This window comes from Marmota monax, unplaced genomic scaffold, assembly GCF_021218885.2.
Source record: "Marmota monax isolate L192 unplaced genomic scaffold, Marmota_monax_Labrador192_F-V1.1 WCK01_AAM20220418_F8-fsc00319, whole genome shotgun sequence".
In the NCBI taxonomy this organism is placed as follows: Eukaryota; Metazoa; Chordata; class Mammalia; order Rodentia; family Sciuridae; genus Marmota; species Marmota monax.
Window position 1 is genome coordinate 447,215 of NW_026692103.1, and position 25,007 is coordinate 472,221.

Here is a 25,007-nt window from a genome sequence, read left to right on the forward strand (position 1 = left end):
ACTCAATGGGCCTGAGTTGCTAGTAGTGATTTCAGGGGTTCTAGAGGGCATGGATTATCATCACAGGTTTATGGTAAGGCAAGCCACACTCCCCAGCTACACTCTTCTTATTTGGGAAGAATCTGGCCTCACACAGTATGGAAGGACAGCTGGCCTGTTAAGTAGATGTCACAAAGGGATTTCACTGTGTTTGATGCTTCAGGTCTGAACTGGAAAGAAGGTTTGGCCTTGCACTGCCAAACTGGGGTGATTCCCGAAATGCCTTAAGAAAAATATTTTTCTATGGAAATGAAGAAAAGCAGGCAACTGCATTCAACTAGTGGATCAGCTCAATGTCCAGATAATTCAGGAAACAACTCCTCTTTTTCTGCAACAGCAGAGCATTCACTTCAATTGTCTGCATCGTCACCACCCCCAGCTTAATTTTTCCTGAACAGACTCAGCTTAAATTCTTGCCACAGTAGTGGGCTCTCATTTCCTACGCTAACTGGGAACTCCAAGGGTGGGTCCACACGAGTTAAAGGAATGGACGAGTGGATAGGAACACACTAGCACTTTGCTTTTAGGCAGCTTCTTGATCAATGCAGATCACTGCACACCTGATTTGGCACTGCCATCAATCTCCAGGACTGCTGTGCTGGACAGACAGCCGGTTCCTGTCTAGCGCATGACTACCGGGTCTTGGATATAGGCTCAGGCCGTGATATGACAGTGAAGCTGGCAGTTTGTAAATACTTCTACTATAAGTGACATTCCTCATTTGATGAAAAAGATGTCTTTTTGCCAATTTGGCTCTCTTGCTTAAACCTTGATGTTTTTCAGTCTGGTAATTCTTCAAATTTGATTTTTCATAGAATGGGAGGTGAATTAATTCACTCTTTTTGTCAGTGCTGTAAGTTCCATATGGAGTTTGCTCAATCTGAAAAAACATCTGTATTAATCAGACACACTAAATCATCAAGTGGGCCTCAGCAGTTCCTTTTAATGTTTTTACTCCCAAGATGACAAAGCAACAGCTACCAGTTTTTAGTAAGAAGGCAAAAAAGTCAAATTGAATGAGTGGAGTCCATATTATTTAAACTTACACTCAAAATTTTGCAATTAAGATATACTCAATTCAATAAATTATAACTTGTATTTTGAAATATTTGCAGCATGACCTCCTCTACTTTATTTTGGCCTTAAGATAGTTGAATTCAGAGCCTAAAGTCTTTAAAGTGAGAAATTAACTGTGGTGTTACTTTTCCCTGATTAAATAAGGAGCAAGAGATGTGGCTTTGCCTGAAAGTACATTGTTATAGAAGTTGAGTTGAGGGCTGGGGGTACAGCTAGGTGGTAGAGTACATGCTCTGGGTTTGATCCCCAGCACCACAAAAAGAAAAAAAAAGTCAATTTGGTTTTTACTTCATTATAGCAATAAAACGTGGGTGGTTAATCTGAGTGAAAGCTGACATTTTCTAAAAAATGCATTAAGATTTAACTGGACGGGTGGTTGCATGACAGAAGCTATTTAGGATTAGGAAGTAGCTGTGATTCGGATTTTAATGAATTGCAGTTATTTACGAATTCTTCAGCAGTTAGTTTGGATTCCTTCCCAGAAGGCAGAACTCTCTGCCTAGTTACCCCAACTTATGCTGGTTCCCAGAGGGTTCAAGTTTGTCCTATAGATGTTGGCTTTGATGGGAATGAGCCTGAGGGACTCTAATCTTCCTGTTGATTTTAGCACTCCTAGTGCAAAGACCAGTCCGTGATTTGAATCACAGCTAAAGAGTGAATTATTTACCAAACTGCACAAAAAGGAAGGATTTATCAAGTTCCTTTGCTCCCAGAGAGGACAAACACAGGACTGGAGGACTTTATTAGTTTCCCTTTCAGCTATAAATTATGCCATTTGGATGCTTTTGAAAGCTCCTCTGGCCTCAGTCATAACTTAATACCTGGGACCAAATGCCTTTATCCCCCCAAGAAGGGTATAAAGGCAGCAATTCTGGGGACTGCCACACCAAGCAGATAATTGGCTTGAGAAAAGGGCAAGGAGACAGTTTGTTCTGCATAAGTCATGCCTCTTTGACCTGATGGTCACTGCGGAATTTACCATGTGCACAGGATCATTCCCCAAATTGGAATTAGTCACTTGGAAAACACCAGGTTTAACCAATACCACTAATTTGATTGTTGTCATCGTGAAGGCAGGGATTTTTAGATGCTGTGAATTTCAATAAATCAGCCACTCACCTGAAGGGGATTTAGTGGTTTCTGATGATTTCTCAGGTTTCCTTGGAGTCATGGTACTCTTATGTTTTTGCTTGACTGATGTTTGGTCAATTGCTGGAAGTTTGGATTCACACTTAACCCCGCATATCTTGCTAGATGCTCTGGATTCAGCTACAGAATCATCCTCACCAGAACTCTATTGAAAATGAAAGATGTCTGAGTATCAGTGGCCAAGTAGGTCACCTTTGCTAGGTAAAGAAAAAAGAAATGAGGTGAATGTAGGGACCCCCTCCAGCAGCGATGCTGAAGCATCTTCCCTTGTTCAATGAGCCCTTTTGTGAGGTTTTTTCCTTTTTTTTTTAATGGAATGGGAGTATCAACTTAGAAATAATGGCAAAGTTAATGAGGTTATTTTGTAAAATATTATGAAAAGAAAGAATTCGAGTCTGTTTTGCAACACATCCTGAAAAGAATGCATTTAATAATTCAATGACCAATAAGTAGCTCATGTTAAAAGCTACTATACAAGGAGAGAAAGAAACAAACAAACAGTGCTTTTGAAATTTCTTGAAGTTTGTTATTTGAACTACTTTGGGGGTGGGTGAGGGAAGATGTTCTTTATGTTAATCATATACTTGACGCGGAAAGGAAATCGCGATAGTGTGGTGGAGACTGATTAAATCAAGCCTCGGTTTCAATATTCTGCATTATTGGGTGCAGCCTAAGACAGATGAATCTTAAAAAAGTCTCCTCCTTGTCAGTCTTCTATAAAGAAGTCAGCATAAATCTATGCGTGGATAAATCGTGATTCCTGCGGTGTCAGAATATCTCAACACAGCCTGGCAGATGCGATAAAAATTATCCAGGCGTTCAACGGTTTTATACTTTGCCACATTTATACCCACCAAAGAAACGATGGAAAGAATATAAGTGACTATCAAAAACCTGATATTCCAGGGTGATTTAAGTACAGCCTTATGACTTTAGGACCTGGTATTAGCACTGTTTGATGGGCCAGACGCTGTGCACCAGACAAAATCACAAGGGTTCACTCCACCCCCAACTCTAAGGGTGTTCCCCTACATTGCCCATTAGTCCAGTACTGGAAAGCCCTCTGTAAGTGTGGACTTTTGCAGACACAGGCTGCTAAATGAATGTCCCCGGCACCTCCCCAGCGGCTGCAATTTGTATTGATCTTGCTCATTGTCCTCGTGGACAGTCGAGGCATTTTCATTTCACAGGCTCCTGACTCAGGAAAATATTCCAAATAGCTTTGAATTATTGGGTGCAACACAAGACAAACTAAACTCTAAAAAGCCCTCTACTTGTCAGTCTTCCATATGGAAGTCTCTATAAATCCACAGGTAGACAGATCATTATATTTCAAGACAATAAATCATGTTTTTAAATTTAGTGTTTGGATACAGCCTTCAGACAAATAATTATTGTGACTCCATGTATTTTCAGAAAACACACCACCCTCAGATAAAGGGACAGGAAGAGAACAAGACATAATGAATGGATTGTTTTCTGCCTTTTTCCCTTTTGATTGTGTGACTTAATAGAAATCCTTGAGAACTATTCTGACATGTCTAAGATGAAACATTAGGGTCATTTCTGAGCATGAGATGAGTTCTCTATTCTCAGAAAAGGAAGTGTGGGCAAATTTTAGTTACGATGCCTAAGACTGTCATTGTAAGCGGGTGATGGAAGTCACAGTGCCTGGATTTGGGTCCCAAGCAGAGCAGCAGTGAATATGGGGCAGAATTTCTCCAACACATTTCCCACCCCAACAGCTTGCTTTACTTTAGATGGTCAGGCAGTCTGCTCACCCAGAGGCCTGCACTTCAACCTTTTCTTTCCAGTGGGCAGAAAGGCAGGGCTCCAGGCTAAGAATTTCAACTCCTGCACTAGAGCATCAGGAACAGGTGTCTGCTTGAGTGAGTGGATCCATCCCCATCACCCCCAGCCAGGGCTGGGATTTTTGGCCTGCCCCCAGGCAATGGGGAATTGGGAGGGGTTGGCAAAGAGCCTCTTTATTGGGTGTGTGTTAAGCCTGTGTTTATTCTTCCTTCACCCATTCATTACCTGGAGCCTCCAGAGCACTAAAGAGGTAAAAGAGGGCGTGGCCAATCAAACCAAGCCTGTCAGGGGAGGATGTGCACCTGTTTTCTGTGCACATCCTCCGCCTTCCTGGTTCCAACCACCCTTACTTCCAGGTGGTAATCATTCTTAAGACTCCAGAAATTGCCACCAGAAGTGTGTGATTTGGTCAGATGGAGACAGGAGTCACAGTAGCGAGACCAGTAATACTTAGGAATGCACTAATGGATCGTTTGAGGCCTGCCTCATTGAGCAATCTTAAGCAAGGTATTTCAGCTTCTTCTGTCGTCTGTCATGTCCTCGGCCCTCTATCCTTTGGTGAAAACCCACTGTGCTATCTGGGGAGGATGATCCTTGGGTGGGAGAAGTTGTAGTAAACTCATTCCAGCAATAAAATGTGGTATTTAAAACCCAGGCACCTAGCTTTTTAGGAGCGAATCCCACCTTTGGAACATAATAATTGTGTGACTAGTTTTTTTTGTTTTTTCTTCCAAGTCTGATTTTCTCACGTGTGAACAATAATATCTACCTACCTTTTTGTGGTTTCATGAGGATTAACTGAGATAAGATATGCATATAGCACTATGTAATATAACACAGTAAGGGCCATGTAACTGTTGGCTTTTATAATTAGTTATTCACATCCAGCCACCCTTAAAATTAACAAGCTAATTACTAAATACTAACCACCCACGGGTGAAACTAAAGCCAAAGACTTCAGTGAAAAATTCTACTGGAGTTTGCCTCTTCCAAAGAGAGATGGACAGAGAGGTGGGTCAGTTCCTCCACAGCACTCTTGTTTTTCTCTACAGGCCATATATTTATTATAGTCATAAACAGCCAGTTGAAATTCCTTCAGTCTTAAGAAAATATGGTGCATTTTTTTCAGACAGTAAAGCTCTAAGAGCAAACATTTAATAATATTTAGAAATTATCAAACAAGCAATAATTAAACTTTTTGACTTAAAGTTGATTTTTAAAACCTGTATTTTCCTCTTATAATTTTGAAAATTACAGTTTTCACTTCTTCTCCATATGTTCCTGAGTTGAAATGTCACATGGAGGTGGAGGCAGCAGCACATTGCTATTTCTTTGCGGGGAAGAAAACCAGCTCTATCATTCAGAGTCAAAGCCTAAAACAACGACAACAACAACAAACCCCACCAAATGACAAGTTACAACAAAAACCCAACCTATTAATACATGAATATGTTTAATATTGATAATTTGATAAAAACCTTCATAAAACCATGTTAACTAAAATAATTTATTGATTCAATCCATCCAATTTTTTTTCTGGAGTATTGTTATTTTTGTATTTAAGTCTTTCCAAAGATCCCTTACTTTCCCTTCTGGTATCATACATAATAAAGGAAATACATTATTTTGCCCAGGGCTCAGCTCTCTCTCAAAAGTTCAGAGAGTGGGGATGCTAGGTTGTGGCTCACAGTACAGTGCTTGCCTAGCACGTGGGAGGCGCTGGGTTCCATCCTCAGCACTACATAAAAATAAATATAAAGTTATTTTTTAAAAAAAACTTCAGAGAAAGCCAGGTGCAATGGCACACATCTGTAATCCCAGTGGCTTGGGAGGCTGCGGCAGGAGAATTTCAAGTTCAAAGCCAGCCTCAGCAAAAGTGAGGCACTAAGCAACTCAGTGAGACCTTGTGTCTAAATAAAATACAAAACAGGGCTGGGGATGTGGCTCAGTGGTCGAGTGTCCCTGAGTTCAATCCCCAGTACCACCCCCTACCCAAAAGAAAGTTCAGAGAAAGCTGGGGGTGATGGTGCACACCTGCAATGATGGGGCACAGTGGGCGCGAGGCTGAGGCAGGAGGATCACTAGTTCAAAGCCAGCCTCAGCAACTTAGCAAGGCCCTAAGCAATTTAATGAGAATCTGTCTCTAAATAAAATATTTTAAAAAGGGCTGGGTGTGGTTCAATGGTTAAGCGACCCTGGGTTCAATCCCTGGTTAGCTGCCCCCCCCCAAAAAAAAAAAAGTTCGGAGAGACTTGTAATGGAAAAAGAAGAGGTGTGATTAAGGGACCAGGCAGCAGGTGAGGACTTGGATACGCTGTGATGGTTCAAGTGAGATCTCCTGGAGGGTGGAGAAACAAGGACAGGGGAGTGGGATGCATCTCCTTGGGAATGTGAGGAGCTTTAAAAACTGGGACATGGCAATATTGAGTGTGAAAGCCTAAGGTGACGATGAACAAGGCTGATCAGAGGATGGGTAGACTGGAGGAGGCGGGGACAGAAAAGACTTGAAGTTATTTTCCAACTCTCTTTGGTGGTTCCTTTCCAAGACCCAGGAAATTGGTTCTGGGCTGGCACGCCCGCTGCCACCCTCCCCAGGTGTGTGGCTGAGCGCTGACAGACTGACGTGTTTGAAACCCACTTTTGCTGGGTGTCAGTGATGGAAGGCTGAGCTGAGTGGATCCTACGATGCAGGGTGGATCAGGGCACGACTGATGAAGAAGAGGGAAGAGGCTAAGGGTAGTGTTAGGCTGGAGCCAGGGAAAGATTGTGTGTTTATTACATTTGAAATAAACTTAGTCCCATGGGATTGTGAAGACCGTGATCAAGGAAGTGAACTTCGGCAGTCAAACTGGGACTTGAGACCATGTGACTAGCATTGACTAGGGACCATGTGTGCAAACGAGTATCTTCAGAGTGCTGTCCCCAAAGCCCACATTCAAATTGTGCTGCAAACATAAAAATTGCCTTAGGGAATTAAGGCTAGGATGCATAAATGGCACTCTGGTTAGGATGGATACCTTTACATATCAAAGAAGTTTATATAAAGCATGTTCTACATGGAGCAGTATTGTACATGGAGTGGTTTTAGCACCAAGCAAGTTAAACTTTCTCTTGTCCAGAAAAAAAGTCTAAGAGCAGCAAAAGCCTTCCCATGTTTTCAGGACATTTAGAGGTCACCAGAACTGTAAAATGGAACAATAACAAATAAGAGCAATCAATAGCCTTTTTTTTTTTTCCTTCCGGCTTGGGTCTTCCCCACCTGAGTCCAAATTAAGCTTATTTGTCTTTCCACCTAAGGATGTGGCTGCCAGGGGAGGCTGGTCAATACAGGGTCAACTTGAAAGCTCTTGCTCTTCATTTTGCCACAAGATGCTTTTTGGAGGCAGCTGGGCTGCCGTAGACATAACCATCATGGCATCAGGTTCTCTAGAGAACTCTCTCCCGCTTGCACACTTCTGATTCGCATGCTAGAAGGTTGGAATGATTCATCTGGGGCTCTCTCCTGAGTGGCCTCAGTGATTAAAATCTCCCTAACATTTGGTCACCATTGGGTCTGCTCTTGAAAGTGGAGTATGTGTGGGACTTTAGAACTTGCTTTGCAATTACTATTCATCCCACTATGGAACGCCCAGAGGCAGTGAACTACAGAAATAGCAAGCATGACATACTTTCTGATGCCTGTTAGGTATTTCCTATAATGTACATTAACCATTGGCATGTTGAAGAAGCCACAGTTGACATGGGTACATGCTTTGGGTTTCTCAATACTGGGGACGCTTGTGTTCATTGTTCTCCAGATGTCCTAGGAATGGGTTCTGTGTGGTGGGCAGTGGGTAAAGAAGAGTATGTGGGCAGAAAATGGTTGGGTTTTAAACATTTGAACACTAAAAGGTAGTGCTTAGTACCACATCAAAATTTCCCCGGAGTTGGGTATTTTTCAGATATGGTTTTGCTACGATGTATGTTCCCTTCATCTTTATTTGAATTTATAGTCTCCTTTTAAGCTGAGAGGAGACTCTGAGCAACATGAAGGGTTTGGCCTTCCAGTGAAGGTCATCCTTGAAAATGCTGCCAACTCAAAATAAGAGGTCGTGAAACATGGGAGGCAACGAGAAGCACCATATACACCTGCTACATCTTCAGCTGAGCACCAGGCACTTGCAGGAACATAGAAACCAGAAGCATAAGCTGGGAGACCCAAGTGTAATGCCTTACAAGCCAAACGCAAAACCACACTGAATTAAGTGATAAACTGGGTCAATCCAATGCTCAAGCTATTGAAATGCCTGAGAAAAGATGAGAAGTCAAGAGAGGTTGATGGTATGTGCTGGGACGTGAAGCATGAGCAGAAACCAGCGATGCCGGAGGTACATGTGAGCCATGTGAACATGGAGTGGAATCACACTGTGACTCCTGGTCAGTCAGTCCTGGGGCCAGAGTAGAGGGGGTGGAGGGAGGGTCTGCTTGCCGGGAGCTCTGAGAATCAATGTGACAGTGAATCAAGTCCATCTAAAGGTTTCTGAGTAAAAAAAAAAAAATGCTTAAAGTGGAACCTTAATTTGCTTCTTTTGGAGGAAGAAAACAAAGCATCCTGCAAATTTGCCAGTGAAATAGTCTCTCTGTTGTTTCTTTTCTTAATATAGATAGATAGATAGATAGATAGATAGATAGATAGATAGATAGATAGTTGGGCATAATACCTTTATTTTATTTATTTATATATGGTGCTAAGGATCGAACCCAGCGCCTCACAAGTGCTAGGAAACACTCTACTGCTGAGCCACAACCCCAGCCCCATCTCTCTGGTGTTTCAATGGTTTATTTTTTCCATACTTTTTTTTTTTTTTAAAAAAAACCTTTGTTTTATTTGTTTATTTTTATGTGGTGCTGAGGATTGAACCCAGGGCCTCACACATGCTAGGTGAACACTTTACCGCTGAGCCACAACTCCAGCCCCTTTCCCATACTTTCTTATTGGTGCATTATAGTTGTAGATGATGATGGGATTTGTTGTTACGTGTTTGCACATGCACATAATACAACGATCTAATTTGGCCAGTACCATTCCCCAGTGCCCTCCTCCCTCTCCCTGATCCCTTTCCTCTACTGATCTCCCTTTGATTTTCATGAGATCTGCTCCCTCTTCTTTTTTTTCTTCCTCTCTAGCTTCCAATCTGAGAGAAAACATAGGACCCTCGAATTTCTGAGTTTGACTTATTTTGCTTAACGTAATTTTCTCTAGTTCCATCCATTTTCCTGCAAATGTCATAATTTCATTCTTCTTTATGGCTGAATAAAACTCCTGATGTATATTTTCCACATTTTTCTTTATCCATTCATTTATTGATGGACATGTAGGCTGGTTCCATAGTTTGGCTACTGTGAATTGTGCTGCTATAAACATGGGTAGGCATGTATTGCCATAGTTCAATGATTTATTTTTTAAAAATCTATTTTTTTTTCTTTGTTACCAATGAAATGCATGCTTATAGCAGAAAATTAGAGACAAGCATTAAAAAAAGAAAATTAAGCTGGGGGAAATGGCACATGCCTGTAATCCCAGTGACTTGGGAGGCTGAGACAGGAGGATTCCAAGTTCAAGGCCAGCCTCTGCAATTTAGCAATACCCTGTTTCAAAATAAAAAAAATTAAAAAGGGCCAAGGATGTAGCTCAGTGGTAAAGCACCCTGAGTTCAAGCTCTAGTATCACAATACACCCCAGAAAAGAAAAGAAAGAATATTAAAACACTCAAAAATCCTTTGACCTTGAAATAAAAACTGCAAACGGGTTGGTCTGTATTCTTTCAGACATTTTTTATGACCATGAAGGAGACTACTAGCTTTCTATTGAAATCCCTGCTAAAGCTGCAGGAGTCAAAGCTGCAATGTGGCTGCCCACCTAGCACTGAATTTTTTAGCCTCTTGTGCAGCGGGGCCTCAGGAGGAAGGTCTCACTAGGGGAGCATGAGCGGAAGAGATGTGAGCAGTCTACTTCAGAGAAAATCTCTGGTCTTGGACCTCTGCCTGCCCCCTTCCTGTGAGCTGGAATGGCAGTTTGGAAAGTCACATTCTGAAGACAGCAGCCTCAGTCCCTGGAAGTCTCCATAGAGAAGAGCAGCCTGCCGAGGTCATCCAACCAGGACTGTCATATGCAAGAAATAAACTTCCGTCTTGACTGAGCCAGTGCATTTTTAGTCTCTTTGTTACAGCAGCCAACATTACCTTAACGTGTACTATTATGCGTAGGTATAAAGATGATTTTTTCTTACAAAACAAAATTGCGCCACACATACTGCTTCACTTAGCAATACATTGCAGCAATAGACACCTTTCTATACTTTTTTTCACCCATATTGAGAATTTTCAAATCTATAGAGAAGTTGAAAAAATAGTATAAATAACCACATTTTTTTACCTTGTCAATTTGCTCTCTCTCTCTCTCTCTCTTTCCTATTCTTTCTCTGAATAATTTCAAAGTGGCCATATTCCAATATACTTTGGCCCTAAATACTTCAGCATGCATTTGCCTACAAAGTCACAATACCATTATCTTACCGAAGAAACTTTAATAGTTTCATAATATTACCTAATATACAGAGCATATTCAAACCCAATTGTCCCCAAGATATCTTTTTTAGCATGCAGTTATTATATCCCTTTTGTCTTCTAATCTAGAATTGTTCTCTGCCCTTTGTTCTTTTTCAGGATTTTTACCATCTAACCAGCTGCCACACAAAATATCTTATGTCCTGAATTTGTTGCCTCTTAATGAAATTCAGGTTAATAATTTTGCATATGAATATTTTATAGATGATGTGGTGTCTTTCTTTTTTTTTTTAATTTTTGTACCAGAGATTGAACTCAAGGGGTACTTAACCACTGAGCCATAACCCCAGCCCTTTTGAATATCTTATTTAGAGACAGGGCCTTGCTGAGTTGCTAAGGCCCTTGGCTAAGCTACTGAGGGTGGCTTTGAATGCTCAATCCTCCTGCCTCAGCCTCCCGAGCTGCTGGGTTTACAGGCATACGCCACCGTGCCAGGCTAGTGTCTTTCTTTGGATAATCACATTGGCAGCCACACTGCTCGGTGGTCCTAATGTTGCTAATGCTGTTTGGGCTCCAGGATAAGGTCAGGATTCTCTAGAACATCCTCCAGTGTAGCCAGCAAGTTGTCTGTAGGTTGATTCTTTGACACTTGCTGAATGGCCTATTTCCAAACAGTTTCTTACCCAATGACTTGAGCATCTTTTGATGTGCTTTGCACTAGGGCAGCCAATGATGATTTTCTAATTCTACGTCTCTTCTACACTTACTAGCTGGCATCCTTCTCTAAAGAAGTTCATTTCCTTCTCCTTTTCCTCTTATTAATTAATTAATTAATTAATAGTGTGGTCTCAAGGATATGTTTCATTTGACTAGCTCATCAAATTTTTTGTTGCTTAGGTTGTGCTAAAACCTAAGGTGAGAGTCTGTTGAAGGTAGCTTTTAGCAAGTCTTTGAGTACTTCTTTGTTTTCTGGTACAATAAAATACCATAGTCTGGGGCTGGGGCTGTGGCTCAGCAGTAGAGCACTTGCCTTGCACCTGTGAGGCATTGGGTTTGATCCTTAGCACCACACAAAAATAAATAAACAAAATAAAGGTATTGTGTCCACTAAAAATATATATATACATCATAGTCTGTCTTGTACTTTATGTGCCTCAGACCTAGAGTCAGTTATTTCTCAAGTTCTGCTTCCTTCTAGTTGAAAGCATTAGGTGTGTTCATTGCCATCGGAGAGGCACTATTTCTAGATCCTTCCACTGGAATGAATTAGAAATATGTATTTAACAAATTATGAATCCACAGCAATATTTCTAATTAAAATTTAACACTACAAGGCTTTCCATTACTTCTGTATTTGTATCTCTTTCATATTTAAAATCTTTACTCCTTAATTATATTTATGTTTATTCGTTTGTTTTACCCTGCAGTAAACATGAAACAATTTCAGAATTATAATGCAAATATGACTGTAGGAATAAATCTGCTAAGTAAGTTTTATTAGTTCTTTGAAGTTCTCTTTGTCTTTAGAATATATTCCTCCTTGTATGAATATCATAATTCTTTTGTTGGTTCCTTCCAACTCTTTGTTATGATAAATACTGTTATGAAGAATATCATTGTAAATTTCAATATATCTCTAGTTATGTCTTTAAGTCTCCAAAGTGGGGATTATATCACTAGATTAAAAGCATCACAAAGATTTGAAATTTTTTTTCTAAATCATCCTCCAAAAATATTGTATCAATTTACATTTAAGATGTATATGAGAATATCAGTTTCTATACAACTTTTCTGTTATCTTTAAAAAAAAACTTTGTCATGTTTGGAGATAATCGTAATTAAAATTTATTAAACAGATTCATTCATTTATCTAATTTATTTAAAATGTATATTCTACCTATTTCTAAGAGATGACATAAAGTTGACCTCAAAGAAAATGGCTTTTAAGAACAGAAGGAGAAAAGGCATAAGTCTGTGGTGAAAATACTCAGAACAGTGGTCATCTCCGAGTGGGAACAGGGCATAGCTGGATGGGAGGGGCAGGAATGATCTTCAGAGAGTAGTGGGAACTTGATAGGTGGGGGTTGGTTAGCACTGCACATGCATGGTCAGAACTCACCAAGCATTACTCTTTAAGATGTGAATGATTCACTGCAAGTAATTTTTTTTTAACCTCTAAAACAAAACCCGAAAAAACAAAATGAATAATCAAAACCGCAAAACCCATAAACAAACAGGCAACTCTGGTTAATGATGTCCTCGCTGAAGTGTTTAGGGCTGCAGAGTACAGTGGCTTACTATGAAACACACCAAAATACAAGATGGATGAATGGATGAATGGATGGATGGATGTGGAATAAAGCCAATATAGCAAAATGCCAATAATATAGAAACTGGCTGCTAGGTATACAGATAGTTACTGTACAATTCTTTCAATTTTTCTGTGTGTCTGCAGGCTTTCACTGTAAAATTCTGGGGGAAAATGGAACAGAAATATAGATATATAGATATTAGAGATGTAGGATAAACTAGATGCCTTGTGGGAACACTACCAGCATGTGGCTGGGTTATTCAAAAGAATGGTGAAGACATATAGTCCATAATAAACATTTATTACATTAGATTAAAAATTTGTTCCCTTCATGGTATCATGTGGCAACAAGAAACCAACAATCAATACAGGAGTCAATATAAGATAAATTTTGATGCATGCTCAAGACTCTGGGGTTGATTCCCAGCACCACCAAAATCAAAGATAAATTTGAAAGTGGTCTTACACTTGGTGCTTTAGGCTGTTGCACAGAAAAGGAACCTCTCCAAGGAGAAGGCAATGTGTTTTAATCAGCTTCGTTGTCACTGTGACCAAAAGATCTGCCAAGAACAATTAGAGGAGGAAACACTTATTTTACCTCACAGTTTCTGAGGTCTCAGTCCATAGATGGCTGCTCCAAAACTCTGGGCAAAAGGTGAGGCAGAACATCATGGCGCAAGGGTGTGGCAGAGGGAAGTGGCTCAGGACATGGCCACCAGGAAGCAGAGAGAGTGCTCCATTCACCAGGGACAAAATATAAACCCCAAAGACATGCCCCCAGGGACCCGCCTCCTCTAGCCACACCTCAACTGCCTATAGTTACCACCTGTTAATCCATATCAGCTAAACTATAATACAATATAACTTCTCACACTGGGGACGAGAGAATGTGAGTAAAAACAAGATCTTACCCTTTAAGGGCTATATTCTGTAAGTGGAGGTAGATTAAATAATTATTAAATAAGCATAAAATTCTAAGAGTCATAAGTGAAAGGGGGAAAAAAAGAAAATACACAAGACCATGGAAGGAGGGTCCTAATCTAGTTGGGGCAGGGGAGGTCAGGGAAAACCTTCCTGAGGAAGGGACCTCAGCTGAGATCTGAGGCACAGTGAGGAGGCAGGGTGAGGGCTGCAGGAAGCACCTAGAACATAAGAGGATACCAAGCCCGGGTGCTGAGGGAGCACTGTGGAGGGCCCGGGCCCACAGCGCCCTGCTGGTTGCATGATGAGTTTTGGTCCTGGTTCTGAAAGCCACAGAATGGGGCTTCAGCAAGCAAATGAGGTGTAGTGAGCTCCACTTGTTCTCACGGCTGTGCCTGTGGTATGGGAAGGAGACGTGGGGCAGGAGTCAAGCGTGAGGGTTACAATTAGGTTACAATTTACATAATCTAATCTAACCACTGCGGTCACCAAGGGAGCTGGTGCTGCTGGGAAAGATACAGATGGATCAAAAAGACATTGGGAAAGCAAAATTGATAGGAGTTGGTGATGAACTGAACCAGAGGGAAGGTGGAGAGGAAATGTCAGATTCCAATGATGCTACATAGAAGGAAGGATGAAGGGTCATGGTGGGAACTTTAGACCTGGGCCTGCTGAGTTTGAGGTGTCTTTGAGGCACCCCAGTAGATATAGAAACAATTAGATCTGGAGATCAAAAATGAACTTTAGGTTGGAAATACAGATTTGGGAAGCACTGGTCATTAACATCTTGACTTTGGCAGTTAAACGTTTATGAGATAACTAGAATACACAGCTTCTTAGGGAAGAAAAGCCTTTGCCATGAAATTGGATGGCAAAAAACAAACAAAAAAATCATATCTTTCTAAAGTTCCACTAACCTGTACCTGAAATCTAAGCAGATCTCTCATCTATGAATGCAGGCAACAAACCACACAAGTAGTATTAGCAGGACCTGTGATTTTTGTCACCAATCACAGATATTTTCGCATCTCATTAAATTCATTGCAGATGTCTCAAAATACCCTTTACGCCCATCACTTGTTATTTAAAGTGTTAATAAGGAAGCACACATATTACTGAATCACAAATTTCTAAAAATATTTTGATGACTATTTCAATAAAAGTGGTTTCCTTTGAAAGCCCGTGTATCTTATTTTATACATTTGGAAATATTATTCTGAGAAAGGGATGCACTCGCGGCCAAGAGGTTTGTGGCACAAAAATAGCCTAAGACCCCTGGTGTAGAGTGGAAGAGAACCGAGCCTCGAGGAATCCCAGGATTCGGAGCCAGCTGGAGGAGGATGAGAAGCAGAGATGAGAGACCGCCTCCAGAGATGAGGGAGGAAGCCAGGGGGAGAGCGGCTTTGCAGATGCTCAGGAGGCAGCATGTGGAGGAGGCAGCAGCCAGCAGAGTCCAAAGCTGCCCCAAGGTCAAGCGCGGTGAGGACGGAAAGAGATCTGCAGCATTCAGGGATGTGGAAGTGGCTCGAGGAAGAGCCATTTCTGTGGAATGAGGAGTGTGAAGCCAGATTGGAGTGGGCTGGGGCGTGAGTAGGAGGTGGGGAAGTGGAGTCAGGCAGTGTAAATGATTCTTCTGGGAACTTTGGCTGTGAAAAAGAAATAAGTGGAGGGGAGTGTGGGATAAGGAAGGGCTGTTCTGTTCTCTCTATCTCTCTCTCTCTCTCTCTCTCTTTTTTTTTTTTTTGGTGAGAGGCCTTAGATTACGATTACATGCTGATGGGAACACTCTGGTAACAAGTTGGAGGTACAGGCGGGGAAGGGAGGGACTAAGTAAGGTCCTGAGAAGGGCAAGAGGGTGGATCCTGACACAGGTACAGAGTTGATTTTAGAATCTGGGTATATGGTGTGGGGTGGAAGAGAAAAGGGATTGAAGACTAGGGAGAAGGAAGGAGGTTTGAGGTGGAAGAGAGTTGGGTAGAGTAACTGGGCAGCATTGAGGAGAGTTCCAGGAGGTTGGTGGCTGTAACCTTTCAGTGACACCATTATTCAAGAAGTGGAGTGATTTTTCTTGAGCAATAGCCAGTGACCAGAATATAGGCCCAAAGCCTGGATATGCAGAGCTTGACGACAGGTGTGAAAAAAGACAAATGAATAAATAGTTACAAAGAGGTAAAGAATTATAGTAGAGGATAGGAAAGGCAGCAGAACACAACAGACACTAGTATGGCAATATGTAAATCAATGGATGTGTAACTGATGTAATTCTGCAATCTGTACATGGGGCAAAAATGGGAGTTCATAACCCACTTGAATCAAAGTGTGAAATATGATATATCAAGAAATTTGTAATGTTTTGAACAACCAACAATAAAAAATTTAAAAAAAGAGGTAAAGAATTATGCAAAGAATTCAAACCTAAATTACAGAATTTAGGTTGCTTAGAAAGGAGATACCAGTACAGAGCAGGGTGATCATAGGGCAAAGGGAGAAGAATCCCAATGGAACAGAGATTCCCAAGAGGTCAAAGATGTCACACTAGAAGTGATGGATTCGCAGAGCTGGGAAGTCTAGAGAGCAGTAATGACAGGATCATTTGGGAGTGACATCAGAGGTCAGGGATGTGCCTTGGGGATAGGTGCAGCAGAACAGAATGGAGCAGGGCTCTTGAGAAGCATCAGGAACTGAGGAGCCAGGGTGTGGCTGGGTTATCCAGGTGGTTGCTGAAGTCGGCAAGGAAATCAGGAGATGGGGTGGACAGAGACTGAACTGCTCGCCAGAGCCTTTCATTGAATAAAGGAGAGTGGCCAGGAGACTAATGGGGGTGAACAATGGGGGAAGGCGTTGGAGTGAAACAGCATAAACCAACAGAGCAAGGGGAGCCATGGTTTGGGAGCAGCACTGGGGAGCAAGGACTCCCTCCTGCTTCCTGGTGAGGTTGCTGGAGTGACAAGGAGAGCGCCCCCTGGAGGACAGTTAGGTAGGAACATCATCAGTGAAGAGGCAGCCTTCCCTATGGCAAGGAGTCACAGGGAAGCTCTGGAAAGAGGGCTGACACACATTTCCTGCTGCAGGGAGACTGGACGCTGGCCATTCCCAGATGAGCCTTGATTTAGGCCCTCTTCCTTCCTCCTGGAAAATCCTCCCTGCCTCAGCTCCCCACCTCATACCCAACTCCCCAGATCTTGACCATGAGTTAGGATCAGCTTAAAATCTGCAGGCATTTATTTATATAACATCTTAGTTTACCAACTCTAAACTACCCTAGGGCGAGGCATGGTTTATTCATTACTATATCCCCATAGTACCCAACACAGTGGCTTATACACAGTGATTTATAATTTTTGCATTTTATTTTATTTTTTAATTTTGCTTTATTTTTAATTAATAATTGCATTATAAATTTTAATGAATAAAGCAATATAAAACACTGTTTTAGGATGAAATGCCAGGTGTTATAAAATATATTTAGTGCAGGTATGCACCTGAATATTATTATCTCGTAATTGAAACATTTTTAAGTTTTGATATCTGAGTTTTAATTGGTTTTTAACAAGTTTTTTGGTTTTAGAGATTAATTGGAACCATTTTTTAAAAGTACGTAATTTTAATAAAATGTAGTAAACTTGAAATATATGCTATTACATACAAAGAAAAAAAAGATATTTTATCATAATCTTCTCTCATGCAATTTCTGAGCTGCTAAGTCTAATTGACACAGGGAGCTCTTTGGGTCAGAGGCCACCAATTCTTGGCACCAACATTTTCACTGAACAGGGATCACAACTGGTGTTGGTATCAACTCAGCCACATGGCAGAATCACCCTGGTGGAAGGAAGCGGTTGTCTTATCTGTTGAAAGAGGCAGGACACCTTTCTGGAACCAATCACAATTTAAACTGACAGTTGCCTCATTTGAATGTCATGCCCTATTTTTAAATTACCTAGTGGAACTCAGACAAAGTGCAGAAGTAAAGGAGAAATGAAGCACCGCTGGCTTTGGTGCAGGTAGTTATCATTCATTTGCTCCATTCCTACTGCTTCAACCTTCAGACCTCCAGCGGCTGGTTTGCCTGGAGAGGAGCCTGTACCCAGTATGCATCTACAACCTAATCATAAAAGAACTAGCCAGTTCGGTCTGGTGAGTTATCCTGCAGAACATTCAACCACAACAGGATGACCTCAGTTGTAAAGTCCAGGCAAGTCCTGAGTCACCTCTGGGCCGAGTTTCCTCTGTTGACTGAGAGCCACAGCCCAGCATTCTGATGTCTTTGTGTGTTTTGCCTACCTGTGACCAAGGGAACTTACCCAGGCTTGAAGAAAGAAGTCATTTGTCTCTTGGCAGAATGGTCTACCAGGAATTTAGCTTTTTACTCTGGTCACCAGCATTTCAGGGATTTGTGGTTCATAACCGACTAATTTTCAAGCCCAAACTGGTCATTGTCGATTGGCAGTCTCACCAAACCACACTCCTCTCTTGATAATCTCAAAGCCAGGTCATACAGCACTCTCCATTCAAAGTAATGTTGTCCTTTGTCTTCTCTCATGCAGGGTAAGGATCACTATTCTGGCTGTTCCGTCCATACAGTTGTGACTTTCAATATGTGCACATCCCTAATACATTAGGTATCAAACATTGAGCCCCTATTTCCTGCCAGGTATTGGAAATGTAACAGTAAACAGTGGCATCTTGTGACTACCTCTGAGTCTAAGGGAGGAGGCAGACAAGATGTACCCATGGTAAAAGATGTACTCAGGGGTATCCTGAGAACACACAAGAAGGGTAAGAACAGCCACTGGATGTCCAGGAGAAGCCCTGGATACTCTTCTTCACAGAGGGCGTGCCCTCAGAGTTGAGGATGTGCCGGGTGTCTGCAGGGGTCAGGCCAACGAGGGCCTTGAGTGCCTTGCTAAGTCTTTGAACTTGATCCCAAAGACCATGAGGAAGTAGTGAAGAATTTTTAATAAAGGACTGTTGTGATCCAATTTGCTTCTAGATAAGATGACCAGAGGAACGGATCTACAATGATCCAGACCAAAAAAAAAAAAAAGAAAGAAACAAAGACAGGGCCCAGGCAAAGGGAAGTGATGATGGGCAGAGTCAAGAGAGGAGATAAGACAGACAGGCTTTGTGTCTGACTGCTCTGAAGTGTGAGGAGGAGCAGAAGGAAGAGGGGGAGGAGTCTAAGACAACTTGCAGAATTCTGGCTCAGGCAGAAATTAAAATATCAGGAAGAGGAACCAATTTAAGGGGAGATGGTGCATCCAGCATCTTGAGTCTGAGGGGTTTGAGGAACACTGCAGTGAACAGATCAACAGCCAAAATGGAAAACAAGCTCCGAGGATAATTCCCACAGATCCGCGCTTGTCAGAAGATGGGCTGCACATTCCCTCTCCATGACGCACGCGGCCTGCTCCAGACGCCCTGTGCACAGCTGCCTTATCACTCAGGTGCACCTCGAGGGCGCAGGATCTGCTCTGAAGTCAAGAGGGCGGCTGTGACAAACACCACACCAGGTGTGAGAGATGACTCACAGCGCGCCAGGGCAGGGCCCTTAGCAGTGAGAGCCAGTGTGTGCAGGCGTGACCGCCTCATCAGCGCCCAGCCTGGGGCCAGGGGAAGGAAGGCCCGGCCCCCAAGGAACCTGACAATGGACCCGCAGAAGCTGGAGATTACAAGCATGACTCACAGAACACATATGCCACGTCCCAAGCTGTGGCTGCTTTCGTGACACTGTTCAGGGTGTCAGTGGCTTGACACTGACAGATTAATGGGAGAATAACTCCCTAAGAGCCCTTTGAAAGAGGAGAAGCTGAAGGCTTCACAGGAAGAGTAGGATGGATAAACAGGTAAGGAAAGGAGACATGCAAATATACCCAGGTCACAGGAAAAACACAAAATGCAAATCAAGCCAGCTTTCAGGGACAGTTGGGTCACAGGGAAGCCAACAAGTGCCAGGAGATGCAGTATGCAAAGTATTGCATTGTGGATTCTGCAGGTCCAGCTTCTGGGAAGCCAAACTCTTTCCTGGCTCATGGGTCTTGTTTTGTTTTGTGTTTTAGATTTGACCATCTGGAGCAGCACTGTCCCGCACAACTTTCTGCAATGATGGAAATGCTCTGTGTCAGCACAGTGGAGCACAGCAGACTCTGACCCCAGTGGAACATGGCTAGTGTGACTCAGGAATTAAATTTTAAATTTAGTTCTAATTAATTTAAATGTGAATAGCTACACATGGCATGTTACCACTGGCATTGGACACCACAGTTCTAGACCTCTGCTGCCCTCATGGAGGGGTGGTAGACCTGCTGTTTTTTTTTAAACCATTACAGGTTTCATTTTAGAGCCTTTTTTTTTTTTAATCTCCCAAGTTTGTGTGGATTCTCATAGATAAAACAATTTAAAATGTGTGTGTCAGGAAATAGCCTTCTCCTGAAACTCACCTTGTTTGCTGGGAGGTTCAGGTGACCTCACCGATGTAAACATCACACTGAGCAGGGCCTGGGCCACAGCCAGCTGCTTCTTGGTATCAGGTTAACTGCCTACGCCTCCTTCCAATGTAACCATGGGTCCTTGTGACCTGCAATCTAAATATTTAGTAGCTTGGTTGCTGAGGGTTCCTATCACCCAAGGAAAAGGTGCTCTTGAAAAACTGAGGGCTGATCTCCATTTTCCTTCCCAACTAAGAAAATGCAGTGACAATATGTTCCAGGGCTTGAGGCGGGTGCATTGGGAACAGTGTCTCTTGCAGCAAGGATACAGGATCTCCAAAGATGAGAAGGACTTGTAGTGTGTCTCTTCAGAGAAGCTTGCTGTCCTCCTTGTCCTGGGTTAATCGTTTTCTTCATCTTCTACAAGGGAGTTGGGGCTTCTGTCTCGTCTCTGCTGAGGTTTGAAAGGATGAAAAATCCTGGTGCCCCTGTCAATCACAGCAGGTCCTCCAAGCTAGCAGCAATCCCTAGGGGCACCTGGGAAAGAGGAGAGCTATTTTCTCCTTATATGGAGACTGCTTTGCTTCCTGGTCCCCTGAATTATCCAATTTCTAGTTGGATATGTGAAGCTACTGTTTATTTCCATGTTAAAAATTCTGATTAAGCTGTTTAAGAGGTTATCTGTAACCCTGAGAAAGGTCTAAAATTAGGTTGGCCTTTAGAAATGTGGCCTGGATGGGGCTGAGGCAAAAAGAGGAAGAGCAGAAACGATTCCTCTACTGAAGCCAGTCGGAGCATCACTTGCAGGTGGCACTGGACACCGGTGACAGTTTATATGTATTCAAATGTTAGTATGTCACTTAGGGATCTCCCTTATTTTCACAATCATCCCCACAAGATAAGCACAATAACAAGTATCCCCTTGATGGGAAATTGAAATGCTTCGAAGGCAAAGGGTTTGCCTGAATTCACACTGTAAAGAGGGACAGAGCTGGCCTTGATTAATGTTTTTTATTATGCCAAATCACAAGCTGAAATGTATTTAGGAGGTACCACTTTAAAGAACCACTCAGCAGGGGCTTGATAGGAATTGCTTATTCCTAGATTTAAATTAAACACAACCTCTTCGTACCCAGCAGTTAGAGCCATTGGTTGTAGTGAGGAGGCTGTGCCATGATGGAGCAGCCACCAGGGTAACTGTGTTTGGGGACATGCCCACCTCTAGGCAGGTGTCTGGAAATGACAACTTGACACTGGAGCCATCACCTGATGGTAAATGCCTTGCTTGTTCCAGGCTCATCAGAATTGTCAGAATGCGAATCTGAGTTAAGAAATGAACAAGTGATGAAAATTGCAATTCAGGTGTCAAAATTTGGTCCTGGCATGCTCCACATAGTGACAGAATGGTGGAAGAATTTCCATGGAGCAAGCAATTCACTTTCATACTAGCCACTCACTAAGAGAATAAACCTGCCTCCACAAATCAGAGGCAAAATATTACTTAGAGGTTTCAGCACTGCAATCTCTGGAAAGAAATTACTCGGGGAACTTGCACCAAGGGAGGGGGACTTTGGTGGGTTCACACTGGCTCTCTGAGCAGCTTCTTTCTCCTGCCCCTCTCTGATTGACAGAAGTTTTGGCACTCTAGCTCCTGATGTGACATTCAATACGCTGAGCTCTGGAAATTGGATCTGTCTGGCCTGGTTCTCCTTTGGGAGATGCCAGCTTTCTTGTTTCTTATTTCTTATAGTCTCTGGGAGACTAGGTCCAGGATCTCCCTGGTGTTATGGACACTGAGAAAAAAAGCTTATTAATAAGTTGTGCATTCCTTCAGGAATTGAGATATGGCAGGACATCTCCAGGCTCTGAAGGCTTAAAGACAATCAGATTTCGTAGAAATGTAGGTGGGGGTCCAACCCTAAAAGCAAAGCAGTGAACTTCACTGTGGAAAATTCTGATTTTGTCACTCTTCTTCTTTTTTTAAAAAAAAAATTTTTTTAGTTGTAGATGGACATGGTACCTTTATTTAATTAATTTATTTTTATGTGGTGCTGAGGATCAAACCCAGTGCTTCACACATGTGAGGCAAGCACTCTGCCACTGAGCTACAACCCCAGCCCACTGTCACTCTTCTTGATGAGAAGATATAGCCTTAAAGTCATTCATACAGTCAAGGACCAAACCCTTGTGTGTTTTTTTTTTTAAATATTTATTTTTTAGTTTTAGGTGGACACAATAACTTTATTTTACATTTATGTGGTGCTGAGGATCGAACCCAGTGCCTTGTGCATGCTAGGCAAGCACTCTACCACTGAGCCACAACCCTAGCCCCATGGTTTTATCATTTGGAAAAAATGAGATTATGTAAGCAATGTTTCACGTTCTCCGATACACCGAGGAATGGTGGAATAGTATGAACACAGAAACTCCTGTCCTCCTACTGTGTGTGCATGTGTGTATGTGTGTGTGTGTTTCTCGGGGTTGAATCCAGGGGTACTCTACCACTCAGCTACAGCTCCAGCCTCTTCTAAAATTTCATTTTGAGACAGGGTCTCCCTAAGTTGAAGAGGCTGGCCTTGAAGATGTGATCCTCTTGCCTCAGGCTCCCAAGTTGTTGGGATTACAGGCATGGCCACTGCATCCAACTTGTACTTTAGATAGAAATTACCAGTTCTATGCAATTTTTTCATTATTTTGTGGTGAGTATAAGTGAATAATAAAATTAAGAGTCGGAAAATTCAGACAAATAGTCTATGATTATAGAAGCTATTTCACATAATTACTTCTATATGTATAACCATGTCCTTATTTAGAAGTGGTCTGAAAGAGTGGTTAATGTTTATAGCAGAAAGAAGGAAACCAAAGGAATCTGACACCAGCTTGTCCCCTAAAATGAGTAAAGAGGAGCATAAACTGCAAGTCCCAAACGTCCCAAATGCACACGAGCTGCCATACAAACTGGCCCCGACTATGAACATGAATCTTTGCATGAAAACAGAAGAATCCAGATGCCCATTTGTTTAGTAATGCCATTCTAGGAAGATTGCTACACACTACTTGACTTAAAATACTTTAAATTTTCTTATCCGTTCTTGATTTTTGTTTCTAAGTGTAAAAATGTAAGAATTTGTCTTAGAGCTAAAATGTGTTATTCTATCCAAACTGGGTTTAATTTTTTGGATTGATCTCACTCCCTAAGTTTATCCAGCAGCAGACATCATATCTAGTCCTTGACTAACAGGAAAAAGCCTTAGCAACATGTTCTTCTTGGAGCTGGCAGTACCGTGAGATGGTCTCCTTCACCTTCAGACTCTAGGCGGGATATTTTGTCCTGTGATTTTATATCCCTTATTAGGGAGTATACATCTCTCCCAGGGATATAGCTACATCCATAAACATCAATCATAGATGTTTTAAAGGTGTCCTTTGAACATTAAATAACTGCAGTTATGAACACTGTAGATTAAAGAAGAAATCTCAACAAGAATTTGATTGATATCAGGTATCTAAGATCTATCTCAGAGATCCACGCCACTGATATGAAAGAGAGAGAGAGAGTCCCTCCCTCTGGAGTCTATTTCAGGCATAAAATATTAAGTAAGAATTCATAAAAGGCATATTACTCATCTTAAATCAATTCACCATGCTAACAATCAGGCTTGAATGCAGTTTGTGGTATTTAGCTTGTAGGCAGGATAAGTAAAATTCTCAGACAGCCAAGATCTTAAAGATGAAATATGATTGGACAGCTCAGCAGTTCGGAATACCTTCTCTGGGGTCAGCCTGCCTGGCATGGAATTCCTACTTCACAACATACTGGCTGTGAGATCTTAGGTAAAATTTCTTAACTTCTTAGGTGCAGTTTTCCTATCTGTAAAATGGGGCAAGTGTGTGTGTGTGTGTGTGTGTGTGTGTGTGTGTGTGTGTTAGATACGTATAGATGTGTGAAAATTAAATAAGCTAATACGTATTAGCTACTTAGTACAGTGCCTGGACTGCTGTAAGAACTCACATATGGTAACTATTTTGACTGCTATTATCATCATCCGCATCATTCTGCTAAAAAATATGATATTGTTCCTATTATTTGTTATCATCCTAGATGCAAATATTTAAACAATTGCCAGTTTTTGCATGACGACGTTATCACCATGTTTTTGCTATCTTCTTCCATTTGAAATAAAAGCTAGACTCGAGCATGCAGTGGCTTAGACCCTAAGTCACAAACATGAACGCCCAGTGCCTTCAACTCTTAAAATCAAAGCGTTCCAGCATTTCTGATGCAGATGGTATTTGCAGACCATCGACATCGAGTCTTTTAACCACAGGAAAGAAGAGCAAGCCCTCACCCAAAAGTAGGAAGGCCACACAGCTGGGAAGTGGTGGGTGGTGTCTGGGATGGAATCTTTGGGCCCATGCCTTACCCCGCACCTCTCCCTGTCCTGACCTTTAGGATTCTGTAACATCTCCTTTTTGAGTACATACACACACACACACACACACACACACACACACACAGGAGTAGGAAACTGTCTGTTCCTCAGAATTCTCCATACCTGTTTGGAAGATGACCCGCTTGAATTCCGGGATCTCTCAAAATCTATCTCTTGCCCCTCAAACTGATCTTGTTTCTTCTCATCCTTTGAGTCTCTTCTGTATTCCTGTCGTCTCAAACAAGCCTAGAGAAAACAAAAAAAATGTTTCTTTGTTTCTGATTTATGACT

At 42.0% G+C, this 25,007-nt stretch overlaps 1 protein-coding gene across 1 annotated transcript in view; it reads right to left on the reverse strand.

Moving 5' to 3' along the window:
• The window catches only part of Marchf10 (membrane associated ring-CH-type finger 10), an 81,945-nt gene that overhangs the window by 47,462 nt on the left and 9,476 nt on the right, over positions 1-25,007 (reverse strand). The window contains exons 2-3 of the mRNA XM_046460924.2: positions 24,840-24,962; positions 2,236-2,410 (exon numbers count right to left, since the gene is read on the reverse strand). Coding sequence (XP_046316880.1) covers positions 2,236-2,410; positions 24,840-24,962 — 298 coding nt within the window. The remainder of the gene's footprint in view (positions 1-2,235; positions 2,411-24,839; positions 24,963-25,007) is intronic.